The 23926-nt window shown below is 33.2% G+C and overlaps 1 protein-coding gene across 3 annotated transcripts in view; it reads left to right on the top strand.

Moving 5' to 3' along the window:
• Window positions 1-23406, top strand: part of LOC149777583 (protein spinster homolog 1-like) — a 165918-nt gene extending 142512 nt beyond the window's left edge. Inside the window, exons 9-13 of one of the 3 annotated variants that reach the window (XR_016416191.1) lie at window positions 3687-3752; window positions 4402-4500; window positions 7440-7620; window positions 16914-20876; window positions 20958-23406. Coding sequence is in view for 2 of the 3 variants with exons in the window: in XM_089942207.1 (XP_089798333.1) it covers window positions 3687-3752; window positions 4402-4500; window positions 7440-7620; window positions 16914-17032 (465 nt within the window). In the remaining variant the exon portion in view is untranslated. Of the gene's footprint in view, window positions 1-3686; window positions 3753-4401; window positions 4501-7439; window positions 7621-9415; window positions 9533-16913 lie in introns of all 3 variants that reach the window. The other 2 variants (XM_089942208.1, XM_089942207.1) reach the window with 2 other exon arrangements.
• Window positions 23407-23926: the final 520 nt, after the last annotated feature.

Here is a 23926-nt window from a genome sequence, read left to right as displayed (position 1 = left end):
AGGATTTTACTTGGGGCTGTTCTTGGTGCTAAAAGCCAATGATACTCTTTGGCCAGTCATAAACCTGACCTCTCTCAACTCTTTCATTTGGGTACCATGGTTCAGAATGGATTTTATGTCATTCAGGAAAGAGATTTTTTAAATCAGTTTAATCATTAAAGATCTTTATCTCCATATTCCAATCCACAAGTCTTCCAGGAAACTCCAGAGGTTCTCATTCAGGTATAGTATATGCAATAAACATTGTTTATAATGTTTCAGAGGGGACTGGTAATTTAGAGCATTATAGCCAAGAAATATTGTTTCCAAATTCGTTTTTTGGGGAAAATTTGTATGTACTTGTCTAGTGCAGTTTAAGTCTTCTCAGGCGGAATAAAAAAATTTTGACAAGCCTGATGGGTACATCCGTTAGAGTACAGGAAGTGCCCAAGCTGATATTATAGGGGCCCTGGGCATTGGTAGATTCCATTAGTTCTACTGACCACCATTGTTTATCTGGCTTCAGTGCATCAGGTGATAAAAACGTTATAATTGAGATCAGAAAGATGATGCAAATCAAACGCTATAACCAATTAAACATTGTAACATAGGAACATTATACCTGAGCCTTTTGAATACATATTAGTTTGGAATTTAGCTGTGGACTTTAAACTCGGATGTTATAAGAAATGTTGTATATAAGAACATTTTAAGCAGTTGTTACTGTACCAGTTCTGATTGCTTCCTTTTGGTCTGAACATTGGTTTCTAGATTTTCATGAGAATTATGGACATTCGTGTCACACTTTAGAGCCACTTCCACTTTCATGACCTCAAACTACATGGACAACACCAGGTGAGTTGTAAACTAGATCAAGACATGAAATCCCATGCCCATTTCTGTTCCAGCCTGGACTGCTTGTCAGCAAGGACAAATCTGATATGGGGGTACTTTACAGATATTATGAACTTCTGCGAGAGTGATAGGTGTAAGGTGAAATTGTTTGCATTTGAAGCATGCACAGTGGAGTGAATGTTGACATGCCTCTATATTACTTTAATGTTCTGTGGCTGAAATTTGATTGGATATTGTACTTAAGAAAATTGTAATTGATTTAAGCACACAGCTCACCAAAATGTCTGCTCCAATATGCTAATAAATCTTCAGCAGTTATTAAAATAGGTAGAGATGCCAAAGTTTTAGGAAACTTCTAAAAAAAAGGTAAAATGAATTTTGCCAGACTAGACAGTACCAGTTTCTGAAAGTGCAATGAATGAGATACCAAATATAAAAAAACGAATAAAAATCGTATCAACCCATGTTTAAAAAATTTACATCCGAAGTACAGGAAGTGAAATGACCAAGTGGAGCTAGCAGTTTTGTGATAGGTGTGCAACTGAAGCAAGGCCAAGCTGTATACTCTATAACCTCAAATACACCCATCAATCAAACATCAATATAAAGGTAATTAAAAGTTCTTTTAACAATACCTAATGTATGCATGGTCCTTTTTGAATAGCCATTATAACCATTGAGGAAAACCTAGGAAACTCTTTTTTTTTTTTTTTTTCTTTAAAACTTAAATCCTGTGTTAAATACAAAACTGTAAAGCACCATCTATAGCTCCATCCATACATTTTACCCACTTGAGTATTGAGTTTAAAATGCATGTGTACAAGGTCTGTCTCACAAGAAGGTGCTTTAAAAATCTTCTCAACAGTATGATCTATTCCTTCAATGAATTGCTTCTCAGCCCAGGAATTTTTTCACCTAATGGGTCTCCTCAGTGCAGTAGCATATTTCATCAGCTTGGGCCACCTGTTGATGAAACCATCTTGTCCCAGTGGCAACCAATGCTTTGCCTGCTGGATGAAGTGATCCTAGTTATAAGATACTAAGTTTCACTGCAGAAATTGGGAGGACCTGATGTCAGGTATTTCCTTGCAAATTAAGTCTCGGGGGAATTACGTTCTGCATGGCGAACTGGGGTGCCCACCTTCTGCCCTCATTTCGGGAAGTCAGCGAGGTGTGGCCTCTTAAAGAGCATTCATTGACATCAGCCTCATGAAGTTGAAGGCTGTAGTATGGTAGTTTGAATCATGGCAGCAAATGATGTCAGGAAATCATATTCTCATCCTATCCAACGATTATGCTGTCGTAAATTCAGCCAGTAGGCAAGGGGGAATTGAACCCCAGAAATCTGCCTTCTTATTTTACATTTTTCAGGTGAATCATAATTGACAAATCCACATCCAAGTCCTCTGCATCCTGAACAGACTTGATCTTCCAGTGGTCTCACTGTCATGGCAGAATCAGCAAATTCAGACCAAAGTATCTGTTCACCCCTTGTTATTCAGATGAATCTGTACCTTCTGTGATCAACTGCTCATGGATCTGTTTGTGACAAGTTGGAATGCAAAGCTACTTCTTACATATTCTCCTATAATATAGTGTTATGATTCTGGTCTTAAACTTATTAACAAGAAGCAACGAAACCAGCAAATTTTGTAAAATTAACAAGTTATTTCCCTTGAATAAAAAAGTGAAAATTTAAAAAGAATTTACAGTATTGTGAATTAAATCCCAGATATTCCAAAAAGTTCTATCACAAGTCCAAATGTATGAAGTTCCCATTGAATTCCAGTGGTATTCTGAATAAACTCCAATATTGAATGTGTTGATGTGCCTGTAGTCTCAGATGTGCTAATATGCCAATGGCCTAGAATGTGGTGATGTGTTAATTGTTTTTTGATGTATCACAATAATATAATCCAAAATGTCCTTGTCTGAATTTGCTATAATTCCAAATTAATGTTTTAGTCCAAGAATAATATTTAGCACATTGTACTTCCAGTGAATAATAATTTGAATAAATAAATAAATCCTACCAGATTCAAAACTGAACACAACAAAAAGTCTGATTCTTCTTTGGATGTTGAGGCAAGGATGAGTAATTATTGAAATAAAGAACATTATATAGAAAGCTGAGACACAATAATAGAGCCAGGATGTAGGTCAGTTTCCTTCTTAAAACATTTAAAGTTGTCAACATTTTTAAAAGAATTTCAAATTGAAAAACTAAAGTCTGCATTCAGATTAGAAGTAAACATGTTTACATCCATTTATAAAAATCAGAATATTTAATCTGTACTCAGAGAAATATTAGCTATATGTTATATTGTTTGCAAAATAAATGTCACTGGTCAGGTATACCATTATCTTGATTTTGGACAAAGTCAGTTACAAAATACAGGTATACATCACATAAAATCTTTTTAAAAAAAAGACCAACAAACAATACAAATTAAATATACATAGCAATTACATCAATACCTGGTAGGGCATGCATATGGACTGCAGTAATAATTGGATTTTGTGCCAGTGTCTTTTCGCAAAGGATAACACTCTTGTGTGACTTCCATCTTGGTGGACAGAGATCCTACAGCAGATAAAAAGAGCTTTTTAGGGGTTGTATTTGTGAGGCAGTGATTGTGATTCTAATTTACTCTGATTCAGTAAGTATTACTGAAGAATGTTTTACTCCAAATATTGGTTTAATCCTATTTTCAAATTGCAATTTTGGAAAATTGATCATGCATTAGCAGTCAGTACCTTTGATCATCAGCCTTATTTCAACGTATGCACACATGCAGTCATCTAAGCCAAGACCAAACCTCATTGTGTTAAAGTATTTTCTCATTTTTCAGGCTTTAATATTCATAGGAGAAACATTGCTTTGTTTGAACTGGGCCATTGTTGCAGATATTTTACTTGTAAGTACACCTTGACATTAAAAAAAATGAAACAGCTCTAGTTAGAACAAGAAGTATTCAATTAAAATGCCTTTTTTCTTTGTATATTTTTCTAAAAGTAATAAATAAATAAAATGGGAAATTTGATGGATTAAATGATGCATGACATGGTAGTTACCAGATGGAATAGCATGGCTTTCCATTGTCACATGCTAACTATTTGATTTTTCTTAATTTGTATCCATAAATGAATTGAGAAAAACCAGTAAACAGTTGTAACAGTAGCATGTAATTATTCAAGAAGATCTCTTCCCTGCAGAGTTGTACCAACTTCTGATTCCTTTTCTCAAATGATGAAAATTTACATTACAGAAGTTTTGAATTTTTGACGGTGAATGGAATTTGTGTTAAGAAGGATGAAGAATGGTATGAAATTATTAAAGCATGTGTAAAATTAGTTCTTTTTATCCATTTTTAATGACTTTGACAAAATATGATTCTAGATGCAGCACCAGTTACCATTTGCAATACCATCTGGAAATATCTATAATATGGTACTCATTCATAAAGTCTTAAAGTCAAGACAGTCCTTGGGATTTTATTTAGATACTGTAACATATCTGTTAGGCCTGTTTAGTCACTGAACTGTAGCTTTTTATTTGTATTTCAGTATGTTGTTATACCAACAAGGAGATCTACAGCAGAGGCTTTTCAGATACTGACATCTCATGCACTAGGAGATGCAGGGAGCCCGTACTTAATAGGACAGGTCAGAAACTACATATACGCTTAAATTAGTGGAATTAACTATGCTGCCAGTTTATTTACAAAAGAAAATAGTCATTTTTGTCACCCCTTGCTTGGTCTGAAGGCAAGAAACAGCATCAGTTTTCTGCCAGTGTTGTATTTCCTAAACCCCTTGATTGATTCTTGTCATATTTGGTATAAGTCGTTGTGAAGCAAAGACGGCATATTCTTGCAATATTATTTCTTGTCTCTTTAACCTGGGTCAAGTTTCTTCATTTTCTTATATTTCCTAAACTTCTCGATTGATTATTTCTCATACTTGAATGACTCATTCTGAAGCTAAGACAGGAGACAATTCGTTCTACAGCATGCCCACTTGCAGCTTTGGAGTCAAGGTTATAGTTATCGAACATCTGCATGAAAGTTTTTACTAAAGTTATCATTTTCTTAGATTTCCTAAACTCCATAATAAATCACATTCATACTTGGATGAATCATTATGAAGCTGAGACAATAATTCTGTGTCACTTATTGGCTGTTTTGACCTTTGGGTCAAGGTCACCAACATAGAAAAGTTTTATTAAGGTATTTCATTTGCTTATATTTCCATTTTCTTATATTTCCTAAATCCCTTGTTAGATTTTGTTAATATTTAGGATAAATCATTATGAAGCTGATACAGTTCATTTCCCTTAAACTTGGGGATATGGTCTTGATTTGTATTCATTTACCATCATTGTTTTTATTCTTGATGTTTATTTGTGGGTAATTTAAAATAACGAACATTCATTTAGCTGTACCTTAATGACCTTTAGTGCAGTTTTCAGCAACCATTCATAACCTCACCTTTATTTTTTTCTCTGACATGCAGTTTATACATTCATTACCTAAGATACTTATTATGCAGTTAATTATACTTTCATTAGATGTGTGTCTTACAGTTTTACTGTGACTAACAGGCATGGATTTCACCAATTTGTTCATAAAAAGATTTTATTGACTTTTTTTCTAAATGTTTCACATTTTTACAATCAAAGAGAGCATTTAAAATTCTAAAAAAAATATGATAAAGAAATCACCTGGAGTTCACATACTTAAATGTATTTTTTTTAAACGTATTATTTATTAATGAATTATTACATTGAGTGCAGCAGCTTAAGTACATCATCAGCTGTTCTTAAAATGCCATGGCAACTAAGTCAGAATGCGCTGGAGATGATGGAGAGACTCCTCTGCTCCCGAACTAAAATGCATGGAGAAACAACAAAAACAAAATCACAAGAGCTGTACTGAATCATAACACTTGTGTTTTTTTGCTTGTTTCATAAAAAATATCTTTATGCATTGTGTGTGTATGTTTGTCATACATTTTAACAATATGTCTGCTCACTATTTGCTCTGTGGTACCTGTTAAAAAAAATTACATGAAAATGGGCAGATAAATTTTTAAAAAAATAACTTTAGTTGTAAAATGGACCAACATTTAATTGTTAAGATTACTTATGGTCTCAATTTATTGTCTGCATGTTAACCACGGCTACTGTTGAGTACTTACTGATTCATAGAGGTGAGTTATAGTTTTGGTTTCTTCATGAAAAGTTGAGTTTTAACAATCCAGTTGATATCAGACGTCATAGGTAGTCAACATTTGGGCTGAGGCATCTCATTATCTCAATTCATGGGCCCAGTGGCTAAAAGTCTAGGTCACTGGGGGCTAAAACTGTCAAAATTTTAGAAAACTTCTGCTGGGTACCCATTGATTCTTATGCTCAAAATTGTATTAAATATAAATTATATAACAAACCTGAGTTATGTCATAATTTTTTTTCATTCACAATATCCTATAAATATCACCACAAATGATGCTAATCCACCATTAAATGTGACCACTGTTACTAAAAAAAGAATGGAATAACCTCTAAATGAGCTCTTCAGAACTGCTGAACAGAATTTGACCAGAATGGACAGAAAATATTCTGCTTTGAAAACTTTTCATATTGATGCAATTCCATATGGGTGCCAATAGCAAAAAAAAGAAAAGCTTTTCAACAACTTCTCTAGAACCACTGAACAAAAGCATCCTGGGATGAAGACAGTTCATGTTTGTACAAACAATGCCAATCCGCCATTAAATATGACCACTGTTACTAAAAGGAGAATTTTTTTAAAACATCTCCAAAATTTCTGAATAGACTGGCATTCAACCCTTAAAAAAAACCAATAACTAAATGAAATGAAAATCCTTTAAATGACTTCTCAAAACTCTTAAACAGAATTTAACCAATTTTTACCAAAAAAATGTGCTGGCCTGAAGTGTTTTAATATTTGTAGAAAAGATGCCAATCTGCCAATATAAAACATAAAAAACCCATTTAATAACATCTAAATGACCTCTTAACAGAATTTGACCAAAATTTGACACCTGAGCTCTTTTCAGATTTATTCTCTTCCACCTTCAGATATGGCTGTCATTACTAAACGACAGATTTTCATACTTTTATTTTTTAAAACATGCTTAATAGTATTTGACCAATATTGATACAAAGCATCCTCGCATAAGGGTCTTCCAGTATTGGACAAATGATACTGATGTGTGATCAAATATGGATGAAGATCACACAGGGGTCTTTCAATATTGGACACATAATTCTTGGTGGATTGCTTTTGCATTTGGCTCTGAGCATATGTCAGTCAGGTGTCTGATCTCAGGCTCACTTGGATATCTTATTTTTCAACTTCATATTTGCATACACATTAGGAAAGGCAGCTATGTATTGAGTCTGTGATTGATTGCTCAAAGGTTAAGGTCACAGGACATTAAATTGTACAATCATGTTAATTTTACATTTGTAATAGCTATAATCATTTGAGTGGGATCAGTTGTTTTTCTTATATCTGTGCTTATAAATGATTCTTTTATTTGTACCTTAAATTTTATAGCATGCATCATTCTCACTTCAGGTAGCTGATTGGCTGTCGGGTAATTTCAAAGGTGACCCGCAGTCTCCACAGGTCCAGTTCTACACACTGCAGCTAGCACTGTACATAACTCCATTTATCTGTGTAGTGGGTGGAGCATTCTTCCTGGCCACAGCATTATTTATAGTGGATGATAAGGAGAAAGCAAACAAACTGACACAAGGTATATGATGCATGTATGACAATGAATTACAGAAAAAGTTATCATTTTTATTGCTATCCAAAAGCATACTACATTGGTCAAATATTTGTCCTTTGAATGGAAGAATGTATGAGAGCTTGATGACTTATTTTTATTCATAGTACAGACAGTAGTTTTACATATTTATTCAGACACATTTAATATGGTAGTATATTGTATTTTGATTGTAGGCCATGTGAAACATTTTTAAGTCTTATTGATCTGATGTTGCCATTCCTGTTCTCTTGTGATAAACAGATTCTTTTTTGCTATACTGGCCATAAGGCCAAGAGAGTTTTTGGTACAGCCCTCCATTCATTGTGTGTCATGTGTTATTTGTTGACTGATAGCTAGTGATTGATTTGTTACCATATCTCTGAGTCATTTTCTAGAATATAGGTTTATATCATCCAAATCTTGGATGTGCTTGATAGAAAGTGAGATCCATCTATATTAAGGAGGTAGATGGTACAGTGTGTAAACCAGGCTAATGTACATGTCACGAATTGCCATTTTAGTGACAAAGTTGACATAGTGGTCGTGTATATTGTCTTTAGTGTTAATCCATATTGGTTTGGTTAATAAGGTCATTGTCTATTAAACCAGCAAGAGCGAATTGTTTGCGGGATTCGATTGATAGTGTTCAAGACTTACATTTGTTTTTTCCCCCAGATGCTAAGTGATTACATCCCAAGCACAAAGCTGTCGTCTATTCAAGTTGGTGTGACCGGGATACACACTTTGCTTATAGAGTTAATGCCAGTATGTCATCTTTGAATGAAGCCATTGACTTTTGTCTCGGAGAAAATGGTTCTGTTTCTGGATGAGATAAATGTTTCTTTTTATTTCATTAATTGTTAGATATGCAATGCACATGTATAGATTTTTCATATTTTCCCACAGCCCAGTCAAAACTGTCTTTACTTTCGATATTACAACTGAGCACTAATAATTTTAACACTTAGAATCTTAATAACAATTGATGAACCTCCAACTAAAAAGAGATAAATTTTAAGGCTGGAAAAATAATTATTGTAACTGAAAGAACTGAAAAAGAGCAGACCACTTGCAAAAAATGCAGTTTAAACATCGATAAAACAAAGTTAGGTTGTTATAAAGGAAAAGGAGTAATTCGGAAATGATTTCACATGCTAAAATATGTAATCTTTAAATGTGATTTCATGTTTAATCATAGAAGTATATCTTTATTGCTGTATAATTTTGTTTTTAAAGAATGCATGCAATATTTTAGCAAGAACTATTAATAAAGAATAGAATATATGTACAGTGATTGTGGTTATTTTTTTAAAAATTTGTTCTGAAACTGGACCTTTGCAGAAGGGGCAGTCTCTCTTACCTTTTTGTTGGCAGAAGGGGTGGTCTCTCATAAAAGGTTTTACCGTACTACTTCTGCAGGATATGTGGTTTTATCAAATTACAGCTTCATCAGTAGCCTTGTTATGTGTTTTTTTTGTGGTCCAAAATGAAAACAGTGCCCCATAGTCATCCAGTATGGCTGTCACAGTGGACTTATTAAAGATTTGCCGCTGCAGGTAATTGGAAGATCTTGTCAGCTCAGGAATATCAGAGATGGTTTCAGCATTCAGCAATTAAAAGAAGAAATCTTGAATTCCAAGAAATTTATTTCAGACAGCAGACCATTGGTCTCTTTAAGTGTCTCTTTTTATTATTCTTCAAAGTTTGTTAACTGTCATAGTTAATAATTACCTTTTAATTTAATTTCCTGTCATTCAATCAGTTTCATTGATTTTGCCAGGCATTGTTGATGTTGTCAAGAGTTATCCAGAGCGTGGTATCGACGGAATCCCCATCTTGTTTCGAGTGGAAGAGGATGATGATCCTTTGGAAGCATTGGAGGCCATATCATGATACAGCATGTTTCATTGTTTTATTTTAATTCAGAAAAGTTCATCAGGCGTGTGTAATAACTAACATTTTTTTGTGTTATAACAGGTCCTTGGTGTGCTTTTCCATTTGATTTTGGTTTATAACTTAGGTAATGAAAATCCTCAGAATAATTATCAGACTTTTGCACTATCATATCTGTTGAAGAAATTGCTTCATTATGTGGCTAGTATTTTTTTAATAAATGTATCTCCACTTACTATTATTAAAATAACCTGCCATGTTTATTATAAAGTCAGTGATAAAATGTTCAGTTTTCAAAATAATCTTTTGATCATTATAATTAGGAATATGCTTGCTATTTGAGATGAAGAAAGAGAAAAACAGCTTTGTTATTACGACTCTCCCTTGTTATCATGCAGTAGTTGGGGTCCATAACTGCTGACCAAGTTAGGGGCCCACAATGGCAAGTAGTCTAAGCACTCTCACCTTTACCAATCACTACCTCTGTCTTCATGGGTTCAAATCTTAGGCTCAGCCAATTTACATATGTGAGAAAGCTTGTGAGTAGCTTCCTGTTTGTTGGTAACTTATGAGGGTTTTCCTGTGTTCTTCTTACACCGGTTATACTGGCCAGCATGTATAGCCTATCTTGTGCTGAGAAATGGCATTAATCCCAAAACAGCAAAAAGGACTGACCAAGTTATATACTAAAATTCAGTATAGTGAGAAGCATAACAAATTCTAAGATTGCCTGTACAGGTGGCAGTCAGAAAATTAACAAAACACTAGTTTAACATATAACATAGTAGCTGGTGCCCATAACTGCTAACTGTTTTATGCATTGAACCATTATATAGTGAGAATGATGAAAAATTCAAAGATTTCAATATATATTTTGGTGGTGTGAGTTAAAATAAAATGCCAGTCAGACATATAGGAATAACTTTACTTGATATAAATGAAATATATTTTTTACATTTCATGTTATTTGTGTATTGTTTCAAATGTTTAAAAAAAAGGATACATTGCTATGTTTATTTTGTTAAAAAAATTTCATAGACCAATTGATTTTGTTACGACTCTGTGGTCTTAAGCTAAGTAACAGAAAAGAGCAAAAACCAACAAGTTTGTTCAATTTCAACAAATAATTCATTTCCCTAGAACACAAAGTGAAAAATTACAAATAAATTATATTATGGTGAATGAAATTCAAAATAGTCCCAAAAGTTCTATCACAAGTCCAGAAGTTTTGAGTATTACAAATGAGTTCCAGTGGTGTTCTAAATAAAGTAAAATCTATTGTGCTGATGTGCTAACAGTTTTGATGTTTCATAATGATATAATCCAGAATGTCTTTAAATGAATTCACAGTAGTTCCAACAGCTACGTAATCCAGAAGTTTATGAGCATCTTGTAATTTCAGTGAATAAATGAAATAAATCACCTCCACTGAACACAAAAAATGACTCCACTAAGACTGATGTTTAAGATAGGAATAACTAATTCTCAGATAAACCTCCATTATATAAAAAACTAAGACACAATTTCAGAACCTGAATGAGGGTCGAATAATCATTTCTGGATCATTCTGTCAACAAGGTCATTTCCTTTAGCAGCTAACCAATCAAAAATTAGGTCACCTAGTTTTGCGAGGGAAATCTATGACCTGAACTCAAATCTCATCAAATTCATCACCAAGATTTTTTTCTACATCTTCCAAGGTCAAAATGCCAGAATAACATGTATACTCCAATGAAAAGTACATACCACTATCTTTAAGCTAATGCCCCTTACAATATATAATCATACAAATTAACCCACATAATAGAGAGATATGTAACAATGTACAATGGTTTAATTTTGGTAACAGTGTCCGTAGTGGTACTGCATTAAATACAGAATCATGTTATAATGAGAGTGAGGCGAGTCCATTATATTACAATTCACTGGTACAGCATCATATACAGAACTATGTTATAATGAGAGTGAGCCGAGTCCATTATATTACAATTCACTGGTACTGCATTTTATACAGAATCATGTTCTATTGAGACTGAGCTGTATCAATTATTTTACGATTCACTGACATTCTGAGGATTTTCAGTCTACCTAATGTTTTAAGCATGTTGTTTGCTTTCTTGCTGCATGATAACTGTTAAACATTGTATTGAATGCCTTGGATGATGCTCATCTTTGACAAAAGTTGAAGAAAACAATATTCATATAGTTGGCCTTTTCTGGAAAAGGTAGAAATGGTGACAATTACATTTCTTGCATGTAATATCATCTAGAACTAAGTATTGCTCAGGAGGGATGATGTTCCAGACAAGAACCAAACCCATATTCAAAATTTTTCTCTAGAAACTATTACCACATTTCAGGGAGGTGTTTAATATCATCTGTTAGAACATCCATATCACCATTAATATAGTGAGTGTATATAAGGTGATATTTAAACTGGGATGGGTGACTCCACTGAATATCTCAAAGAACTGCTGTTTCTTTTCAGCAAGTTTTTGACTACATTTTGGGCAAAGTTTGGGGAGGGATCTTGATTGAGCTCATGAACACAGATTTTCTGCATGCTGTGTACATACTATCCTACCAAGAATCATGAAACTTGGTACCGAGGGGATGCATCATGAGTACCGGTACTCCTTTTTCATTTCAGTAGCTGGTCTTTAGGGCCCATATAGAATTTTCACTTGATGGACATGGGTGAAATGCATATTTCATGTTCATTTCTCATCCATTGTTCATGCTTGTGATGATATGCATCTCTGCTAATACAATACCCTTACAATAAAAGAACCTTGGCTTATATTTAATCCTTTACTAGCTTAGTTTTGCATTTAGCTATTGATCACATGCTAGGATTTCCTTCAGAATCGGAACAATTTGGTCTTCATCAAATATTACTTGTTAGCATTAGTATATACGTGAACTACTGTATAAACTTGCTTTTAAATCCAACTGCAAATTGCACAGACTCATATCTGCTGTACAGTTTATTAGGGTAATCAGTAGAACAAACAAGTTAGACCCTGATATGCAGATGCATTATGCTATGGCAGATCAGGATCATTGTTGTTTGCAGGTTTATTCAACTTATAATTGAATATATATGGTATGAAGTCTTCGTTAACTCTTTTATCAAAATATGCCATTATGGTTTCGACTGTAACTGACATCTTATCAAAATTTTTACATGCTATTTCTTAAAAATGTAACTGGTCAGAATAAATGAAAACCAGCTATAAGGCAAAATAACTGAATACCAACTATAAGGAAAAATAACTGAATACCAACTATAAGGCAAAATAACTGAATACCAGCTATAAGGCAAAATAACTGAAAACCAGCTATAAGGCATAATAACTGAATACCAACTATAAGACAAAATAGCTGAATGCAAACTACAAGGCAAAAATAACTGAATACCAACTATAAGGCAAAATAAATGAATACCAACTATAAGGCAAAATAACTGAATAGCAGCTATAAGGCAAAATAACTGAAAACCAACTATAAGACAAAATAACTGAATACAAACTATAAGGCAAAATAACTGAATACCAACTATAAGGCAAAATAAATGAATACCAACTATAAGGCAAAATAACTGAATACCAGCTATAAGGCAAAATAACTGAATACCAACTATAAGGCAAAATAAATGAATACCAGCTATAAGGCAAAATAACTGAGTACCAGCTATAAGGCAAAATAACTGAATACCAGCTATAAGGTAAAATAACAATACCAACTATAAGGCAAAACAACTGAATACCAGCTATAAGGCAAAGCAACTGAATACCAGCTATAAGGCAAAACAACTGAATACCAACTATAAGGCAAAATAACTGAATACCAACTATAAGGCAAAATAACTGAATACCAGCTGTAAGGCAAAATAACTGAATACCAGCTATAAGGCAGCCATTAAAGCAGTCTTAAGGTGCTTGAGAGACTTTTTGATAAAATAATTTTGACATATTATCTTTATTACCGATTGAAACAGTATTTTTGGAATGTCATCAGTAAGAAATAGCCACATTTCTTACCCTGTGCAACTTAACAAGTTGTTGGTATGCGGCACAAGCATGTCACAGTTGGCAGAATAGCAGGATATTCAGTAGAAATGGTGTTTACAACAAAGGCTAACCAAAAGCAATGGTAATTTTTTACTTTTATTAAAATTAAAATAGTTAAAGAGTATAGCTGTAAGACAATATATGCATTGTTTTCTCATCAGTTATTACTAAATTGTTTTTGATGTATTGTTTTTATTTTTAATTCTCTTTTATGTGTTTTAACATTTCAACTACCAGTTTAACAAATGGTGCTTAACTTACCATATTTACTCACTTATAACTTGAGTCTGACTGCAGACTGTACTGACCCATATCTGCTGTTGTATAATGCACCAGCAGATTAGGGACTATGCGTTTAATCAGTAAAACAAACAACATAAAACCTGATCCATCAGCATTATACAATAATGCAATAACAAATCAGAGTCCTATGTTACTCAACTCATCAGTACATATATATGGTAACTGACTTTGAACAAATTGATTGTGTGTACAAGTCTGAAAAGAAGAGCACCATCCAGGGTCTTAACATTTTCATCTATTAAACATTTCTTTTTACAGAACTTGTTTTGTTACTAAATCATAATCAGTGTACCTCTTTGCAGATAGCCATTCTTCAGTGTTGCAAATGTGCAGGTATGAACAGGAGTGAGTCCATCATATTGTACACAAGTTCAAAGTGCAATTGAGATTTTGCCAATAATGAGGTGTACGTTAGTTCCTAGAGTTAAAGAATTTGGGCACTATATTTAAAATGAAAGACATTTCATTACATACAAGACATTAAAACCCAGTGCTTATAGACCTTAATGACACTATAAAAAAGTTCTGTCTTTCATTTCTACATAAACACCAACCATGCTGTGCTGTTTTTACTAAACTATTACAGATGATATCAGTCATACATTTCAAGCATGTGTAATAAAATAGTAATACTATAAGCAGAAAATTATTTGTAATTATACATCTGAATAGACCACGTTGAGGATCACAATCTGCTCTACCCTGCTTTTGTACAATCTGCCCTACCTTACTCATCCAACACCTAGTATTCATTTTAAGAGAAACAACTGTTCATAACTGATTGTCATATCTGCAAAGAGGAATAATACAGTGCAATCACTCATTGCCAGCCACCTGCAGAAATGGATCAGTTTTCATTGTTCAGAGGAGGTGCTGAAGAGGGGAAGTAAAATATATTGATAAAATGAAGAGGCAGTAAAATTGAAAGCTAGCTTGATTTCACCAACATAACTTGAGTCTGGACTTGAACTTTATCACAGTGAACTGATTGGCTGATATTAATTGTCTCAAGCCTAGACTTAACTGTAAGGTATGTTTTGGTGAAATCAGCTCAGATGGGATGTGTAAGATGATGGCTTTGAAGGGATGCCTTTTATGGGAAGTTGTACTGTATTCTTACCCAACATTTTAATAATTAACTGTCTTAGTTATTAATTACTTATTTGTTAATTAGATTCAAGAATGATCACAGGTGAAGCATCTGAATATTTCTTTTTTTAAGAACCGGTGCACCAATATTTTAAAAAGTAAAAGCATCTTAACAGCATGTAAAAAGCCATAGATTGCTATGCATATTTTAGGGGAAGGATCGTGCATTCATTGGACTAAACACAGTAAATGATGCAATTTTGCATAAATGCATAGAGTAAATAATTGTATGATTGTGGCTGACTCATGTTTTTCTTGATAAAATTGTTATTATTGTTATATGTTGTAATATTGGAAATATTGTCTACATAATTGAAAAGTAGAATAAATCATAATTATATTTTGATATTGTCCAGTATCGCCACACTTTATCATTCTGTACATCCAAAATTAGTAAATAACACTATAGTGTTGATATAACAATTTAATATATAGCAGAGTAAATGCAAAATTGACACCAGTGAACATCCTTTTTACAATATGTCCCTGTATACACAGAAAGAATCAGCATACTAACACCTTTACACAAATGCTGGACCATACACCTGTATATAGGTCATTCTTTAAGCACCAGTACCTGGGTAATTTACCTACCTACTGTATATACTCACTTATAAGTCAGATCCAACAGCATAGACCCAGATCTGCCATCACATAATGCACCAGCAGGTCAGGGTCTATGCAGTTTATTAGGACTAATCAACAGCTTTGTAAGGATTTGTACAGAAATCATTGTGCTAACACATATCTCTTGGCCGACTGTGCTCACCTTCTCCTTTGGCTCTTAGACAGCTTGGGCAGTCTCAGGCCCACTTGGGCCTCATGCTATGTAAATCGTTTTGACCATTTGTTGGGTACTTATTGTCACATTTATCCCAGTTGTTGTATACAAGTTTCGTTTTTGTATTTCTCAAACTTTTTTGGGGGGTCTCTGCAATCCATTTACCTCAAAACCACTTAACACTTTCTGTGCATGCATGTGTGTGGGATATTAATGCTTAATTCAGTTGTGCACATTCATTTTTTAGAGTTATTTCTCAATAATTTAACATTCAGTAACTGTTGAGTAAATATATGTTTATTTTAGTATACATTTTTCCATGCTGTGTAATAAAAGTTTAGACAATTTAAAGTTTCAGCTATCTTTCAGCAATATTTAGTCCTGACTCCACCTTTATATTATATGGGAAAGATTTAACTTGAATGTTTTAATAGGTTTTTCTGCATGATTTGGTCCTGTCTGTCAGTCCTGTGATGTTTGTTAGCAGGATTATACTGAACCACTTGGCATAGACATGTGAAATTTAGCAGTATATGACCTGATTAGAGTCAGAGTCCATTCAAGTAATTTAAAAAATTTACAAATTGGACTTGTAAATTTCTTTTACATAAACTTTGTTAGCATGATAGGCAAATGAAATTTGATTGGCATATGTGTATTTAAATGTAGATGACCAGATCAGGTTTTCAGGCCATTAAAACAGTTGGCAGTTCTTGTAAAGTTTTAAAAATCTTTTTTGGACATTGACGTTTTTGGCAAAACAAAACCCTTGTTCATGCAAATCGTCTCCAGTGCAGAAATCAAAATTTGGTATGTTTGTTCATGAAGATGACCTTATTAGATTTTCATTTAAATTCTTTTAATTATTGGGACATAGAAGTTTTGGTCTGTTGTGGGAACTTGCTGTATAAGCACAAATATAGGTCACAGTTGACAATACAATTTTGCATAGTTTGGTTGCTTAAAGAACAAACTAAATCTTCAGTCATGTATAAAGAAGCCTGTTTTAATATTGTGATCAGTCTCATTGTTTTCAGTGCTACATGTTATAAAATATTTATTTCATTGCTGTATTTCAGGTTTGGTAGAAGTTCAGGAAGGACTTGACAATCCAGCCAGTGATCCACTTGCAGATGAAATTACAATAACATCTAGTGGACCAGCTCCAAGGTCAAGGCCAGTGACAAGTATAGCCTGATTCATCAGCACACACACCTGTTTCACGTTCATAATCATCCTCTTTTGAATGCCATACATACCACACGTTTGTGTAGACAGATAGGCCCAATTTGTATTCCTGCCTATATATTGCATCCAAAAGAAAGTAAGAGAAGTGTTTAGAAAACATTCTTATAGCTGGAAGGAATTTAGCTTTTGTCATTGATAAGTACACATCATGGTACAGATTGAAATCATTCTCCTAAAAGACATGAAACTGACATATTACTTGAAGTGGGATGACCAAGCCTAATTATTAGCTCAACATCACCACATAATTATGTATCATTTTTGGTTTGAAGGAATTACTTCAAGCCTTTGGCATGATGTCCACTCCTTTTTTACCAGAAATACTTTGTATTTCTAATGATAGGAACTTTTTTTATATTTAACTCTGTTGGCCTTTTGGTATTGAAAAAGTCTATCAAGTCTATATAAAGGAATTCAAATTCTAATCCTAAGAGGAAATGATTTGGCTACGAGTCTTTCCCTCTTAGGATATAGTTTGACAGTTTCTGTACAGTGCTTAAAACAGTACATTATTTTGATATGATTAACAAATTATGTTCATCTCTTAGATCCTGTTATTGCGCCATAGTTTTAGAAATCTCCATGCCATCTGTATTATCAATAATTCAGTTTGGTTATTAGTGAAAATTTCAAAAGAATTGGATGAAACTGATCTCGGTACAGTTTGACTTATGAGGGACATTCAGTATCATAAAGGTTAATCTATGAAAACCATGTCAGTCAACATAAAAATGTGATTACATTCCTTTAGCTGAAATGTTCTTGATTCTCAAATCATGATTTTAAATTTTTTGCACAGGTTCTGATTTAGGTTTAACTATCTAGGCAATGAAAAACAAGATACCAAAATCAACCCAGAGCTGTACCAGCAAATGGCTGTTCTTATTCAACACTTGAAATAAAGAGAATTTACATTTCAGTAACTATTGTGTGTAGTGAAGATATGTGTGGCTGAATCATCGTTATTTCTGTAAACATTATCCTGAGCTAGCTCAGATATATGCAAGGCAACAAAAAGAGCCAGATTCCTTCCACCCCTCCCATTGGTCACCATGAACATGAATGACTTTCATCATTTTATGCGCTATGTAGTGTAACTATTGCTTGACCATTTTTGCTTTGATCATAGTTTTTGTGTGACAGAATGATGGTTTGATTTACAGGATCTTAAGTAATAATTCTTCCATTTAGTTTTGCTCATCTAGAAATATTTTAGACATAAATATCATACAAACACTATTGTTCTTGTCTTTCCTCAAAAAAATATGCATCCAGACTTTCCTTTAAAAATAATCTTTCAATATCATTTTATCACCAATTTGATATATTTTGGTGGCTTATTCATATTTCTGAAACATTCATGATTATGGTTCTCTGGAGAATAATGCAGTCAATCACTGAGTAATAACTGCATTAAATTTCTAATGCTTGATATAAATTTCATTTAAGCCTATCCAGTGATTAAACCCTATCTGATTCTCAAGCACACTTTGAGTAGTTTTTCTGTTCTTTTTGCTTTATCTTTTTTTTCAGAGACAGCAAAGAGTGTTTGATAAATAAATGATTTAGTCCAAGGGGGGTTGGGGTGGGACTTTCTCCTCACAAACTTTTCATGATGAGGAACCAATGTATAATGTAATCACTAAGCTGTACCGATTCAAAGAATAGTGATTGTAAGTACCATATATACTCACTTAGTCAAATCCATCTGCAAACAGCATAAATCCTGATGTGCTGGTAGATCAAGGCTTACGTTTATCAAACTGTTTAAAGCCAGGTCAGTTGCTGTATTTTGCAATGGCAGATCTGGGTCGGTACAGTTTGCAGTTGGACTTGAGTAGATAGAGTAATATTTTGTAAATTATGTAGGCATTTGCCAATATTTGTTAATGGCTCATAACTCAATGATCTGCATGAAATGGAAATAATGTGTCAGATGATAAAACCCTTCTGTCATTGCTGATACAATGCATTTTAACACGGACAGTTTTAATCTAACAGCAAATTGAACATTTAACTATATCATAAAAATATTACTAATAAAAAATGTAGGAAATTGTTGCTCATTAGGGACAGAATTGATTCAATCCTCCACAGAATGAATAATCATCATGTTTAACTATGAATTGTCTGGGACACCTCAAGATTTGATAAATTTAGTAGTACTCCTGGTGTGATTTCTCAGGTATTTGCTTATAAACTGAGATGAAATTAGTGGTTCATTTGAAATTGAAATATACAAGTATTGACTGACAGCATGTGTCAGATGTTTGATATTCCAACGTTTTAAAGTCCCCTGTTGTGAAAACAAAGACATTACAACAGTATTGTGTCATTCACAAAAGATGTTTTCATCACATACCTGTAATGATGTTACCTACATCAAAATAATTGAATCATTATCAGCAGTGGACCTACAATAAGCGTGCATACTTTTTTCAGACACTCAACATGACTATTAGGACAGGTGTGAGTTAATGGATTTTAGCTATATTTCATTTAACTAAGGAAGCCTTATTGCTAAATGTTGACCTATAACCTTTTTTTTTTTGACACTGTTAGTACAGTGGGTCATAATGTTACCAAATTTTATAGGATTCCAGATGTGGGAGATATGGAAGTTTACAATGTGACCAAATCATTCAGATAACACACACTACCAAGGAACTTTACAGTTATGTTCTTTAACCATATTTTAGCATTCAGTAATATAAAGACGTCATGATTTTGTGTTTATTTGCCTTTTAGCAACTGATTACCAGCGAGTCTGGCTTTGTCAGTTTACTTAGACAAATCTTGTAGCTTAATATACAATACAGCTTTGATATTCTCACATGGGCAGTACATATTCCCAGCCTCCTATTCATGATGTGGATTTGCTGAAAAATGGTGTGAGAATTTGATTGTGGATTTTCTTGATAGTGTATCTCATTTTAACTGTTCTGTCATATTGGAAATTCCCAGAACTGAAATCCTAACAATTTTATGAATGGCTTGGATCTTAGCACTAATATTGAGCATCCAGAACAAGAGATCAAAGGTCAACATGTGTTGCTAATGGATTCTTGGGGTAAAATAGTATGTGCACTCAGCGTAAATTATTTTGAAGTGCAGTAATTCCTGTATTGCTGCTTGAGGGCAATACAACTGATATAATGTTGAAAGGATCTACAAAATTCCAAAAATAACAGCAAGACTTGTCCTAAATTTACCATTAGATAGACTGCCCAAAATTCTGTTCTCTAAATTAAAATGGTTGAAACGTTTATATAGATTATCCTACTGCAAGCCCGTATTAATGTTTAAAGTAAAGAATTAAGTTACTCTAAAAAATTTGCATGTTTCATTTTAGGTTAGAAGGTCAATACCAAAAACCTAAATTTAGATAATCACAAATGATCATTGCCAATCGTCATTGCAAAAGACAAGGATATTTTTGTAAAAATCTTCTGCTTGCTCTAATGCTGTTCTTTCAGTTAACTCCACAATGCATAAGATAAAAAGAAATGTTTTCAAAACAAATATGTATAAAGATTTGAAATTCAGTTTTCATTGTTAATATTGAAATGTATTTTGAAAAGTTTTATATATATTCAATATTTCATGAACTTCATGTATTAAACATGTTTTGTATGAATTTTTTCTTCTCAATAGTTTCTTCATCCAGATGGTCTTGAAAATTATTATTATTATTATTATTATTATTATTATTATTATTTACTGTACCCAGGAGAATTACAAATCAGGTTACATTTTTTCTGATTTGAGAATAATCTAAATTACCTACTGGGTATGTACCAATCCTATATGCGTGAGATTCAGTCCAGTCCTGTTTTGATGTTAATGTTATCCCAAGGGAGTTAATCCACTGTGAGGCACATGCATATCATTCGTACTGTTAGTGGCCCAGGGTCATATCAGATGATGGTTATGGGTGAAGTTGCATTTTATATATCAGCGTAACATCCCTTAAACAAACAATCTCACATTCCTGCCAGGATCTGGTTTTCCATTCTCTTCATTCTGTCTACATGTTAAATCTTTCTGCAACAAGCTACCTCCCTTCTCCAGCCAACTTTATCCATCCTATTGGTGGTCATTCAAGAGAGGTTTCATTGTACGTGGATATCTCAGGACCAAATACTGGATGATTTGATAGGAGTAACTAGAGCATAGAGAAGCAGTCCAGTTTGACATTTTGTTGCACACTTGAATAGAACACCAAGAACTCCAAACAATACAACAGATATACAAAGAGGTTATACCTCACACTGAATAGAATCAAAAGCACTTGAAGTATATGTTCATTCAACTTGATTGATTTTAAGCCATTGTTATTATTCAGTGGTTCCCAGTCCCCAGGTTGTGGCCAAAATAAGGGTCATGAGGATTTTTTTTAGGGTGACAAAACTTATATGTGGAAATGGTCATAAAGCTCAGAAAAAAATATTTTTTGGGGTCTCTGCTAGAAAAGGTCTGGAACCACTGTTATAGGTCATGATCTGTTTTCTTGTATGAATACTACAATGTTTCTTTTTGATCCAGTAAGAAGAGTCCATGACTCTGAAAAATGTGTTTTGATTCACCAAGGAAATTTATGAAAGTGAAACACTTTATTGCAAAAAATTCTTGTAATAACCCTGGGAATTTGACAGGTTTGCAAAAGATGCACCTTACTGATGCCTGTCAGATCTGTTTTAATCATATTGAAGAAGCATTATAAAATAATAATAGAAACTATAGCTAACTTTTTCCATATTTTAGTTATTTATCAAATTTTGATATTTACTTTAAGCATCAAATATTCCCTTCGACTCTTAGAAAAGACAGTGAACTCTCAGGTTTCAACTTAAGTTCAAAACATTTACTTTTTCTTCGAGTAAACATTTGAAGTTTGTTAACTGTGTACATATTAAGATATATATATAATTGCTATATTTTTATGTATGATAATCCCACTGTTATTTCCAAGCTATCATCACACTTGGAAACTGGTATTTGCATGTCATATTTGCTCCTGGTGGTTAAATGTGAAGATAGATATGATTGTTTAAAGTACATTAACTTTATCCATAATTTTCTATGTAGTCTGTATTGGGCTAACTGATCCCATTCCCTATACATCCAAATATTTGGCTTAGTCCTTCATATTCTTAATCTTTACTTCAAAGTAACAAATTCCATTATAATACAAATTTCTCAAAATTAATTTTGGAAACCCTTGAGAATCAATTTGATGATATTGTATTAGCAATCAATATTTTGTTTAATACCTAAAACAAATTTTTTAGTCAAGAATGATTTTGTTCAACTCGTACGAGTTGGATAGCATTTTCTGATTACTTGAATGCCAGTGATGATGTCATAGTCAAGTTATGGATATGCTGTATTTACTATTGGCTCCATTCAAAAAGTTATTGCTTCATTTATATATTACTGCAGATTGTTAGTTTTGTAATGTAGGAAAGAATGAATTAGCTTGTTTTCATGACTTTTGTTTGTCACCTTTTTCTATTGCAGTGTTATTCCATGCATGCCTGTATAGTCTATAGGAAAAATATATTTAATTCAAAACTTACTAAATTATGTCTATGCATCAGTGTTTGCAGAAAACTGAGAGGACTACTGTATATACTCACTTATAAAACAAGTCCAACTGCAGACTGCACAGACCCAGATCTGCTTTTGCATGATGATCTAGCATATCTGGGTCTGTGCAGTTTGTTAGGAGTAATTAGTAGAACTATCATCAAAGACTCTTATTGGCAAGTACATTATGCTATCATTGTTGTTTGCAGTTTTTCCTGACTTAAAAGCGAATCTCCACAGTAACTTTTAGCGAATCTGTTAAGCAGTTTATGGTTTTGGCCACAAAATTACTCTGTATTGTAGTACAAATATGATTCAGTATAAAGTTTGTGTATAATCTAGTTATAATGTGCTAAGTAACTGGATGTACCATATTTATCTAAAGATAAGCCATGTTTTGCTGATAGTCAACCACTCATTTTTATCATATTTGGAATATTTCCCAGTGATATCTTTGCCTGATGATAGCACAAGCTATATTTTTTTTACAAACAAAATTATTAGTCTGGTCCCCTGATCTTATCAGAGGAATGTTGTACTTGGTTGATTGATGAACTGCTAAAGATATTTTTGTTGAATTTGTATTGGATTATTTTATTTTCAATTAGTAAAATACAGTTAACAAGCAATACAGGATGGATTTTGTTTTCGAACTTTGCATTGTGTCACATCATCACATAATTCTTTTGAAGCCATGTCCATGAGTTGCCATTGATTAAAGACATGTTTAGTGACCGTATGTTTTGATATTCAGTATACTTTATAAACAAGTGGGCACAATTCCAGTTACTATGTGGAACAAATCTGTGGCACACCACTCCCTCGATAACTCGTGAACCAGCTTATAATGTGGGGTCAGGCATGGATCCCATTTTTTAAACCAGAAAATACCAAACAATTTATTCTTATTTGTTGAACTTTAAGAAAATCACGATCAAAATTGGTAACGAAAACTGATATATCCCTCGTTTTATCGTCGAAAATGGTAGATAGGACCTGGAAATTCAAATCAACATTATGAAATATCGACTTTAAAAAGTCGTAAAATCTGTTACATTTTCTTTCCAAACGACATTCTTAGTACACCGTAATTAATGATACTCAAGGAAATTTTGACCAATGAAAATGTCATGCCTAATGGAGGCAGTACTTCGATAAATAAATACCAATTTAATAATTTTTTGTATAAATCGAAATTTGTGTTCTACTTCTATCTTTTAGTTCCTTTTAAGTGTAATCATCATAAATGCAATGT

This window comes from Sinohyriopsis cumingii, chromosome 18, assembly GCF_028554795.1.
Source record: "Sinohyriopsis cumingii isolate HCF-2022 chromosome 18, ASM2855479v2, whole genome shotgun sequence".
NCBI classification, from domain to species: Eukaryota; Metazoa; Mollusca; class Bivalvia; order Unionida; family Unionidae; genus Sinohyriopsis; species Sinohyriopsis cumingii.
Note: the sequence above shows the minus strand (reverse complement) of the source record. Positions and strands in the feature narration are given on the sequence as shown.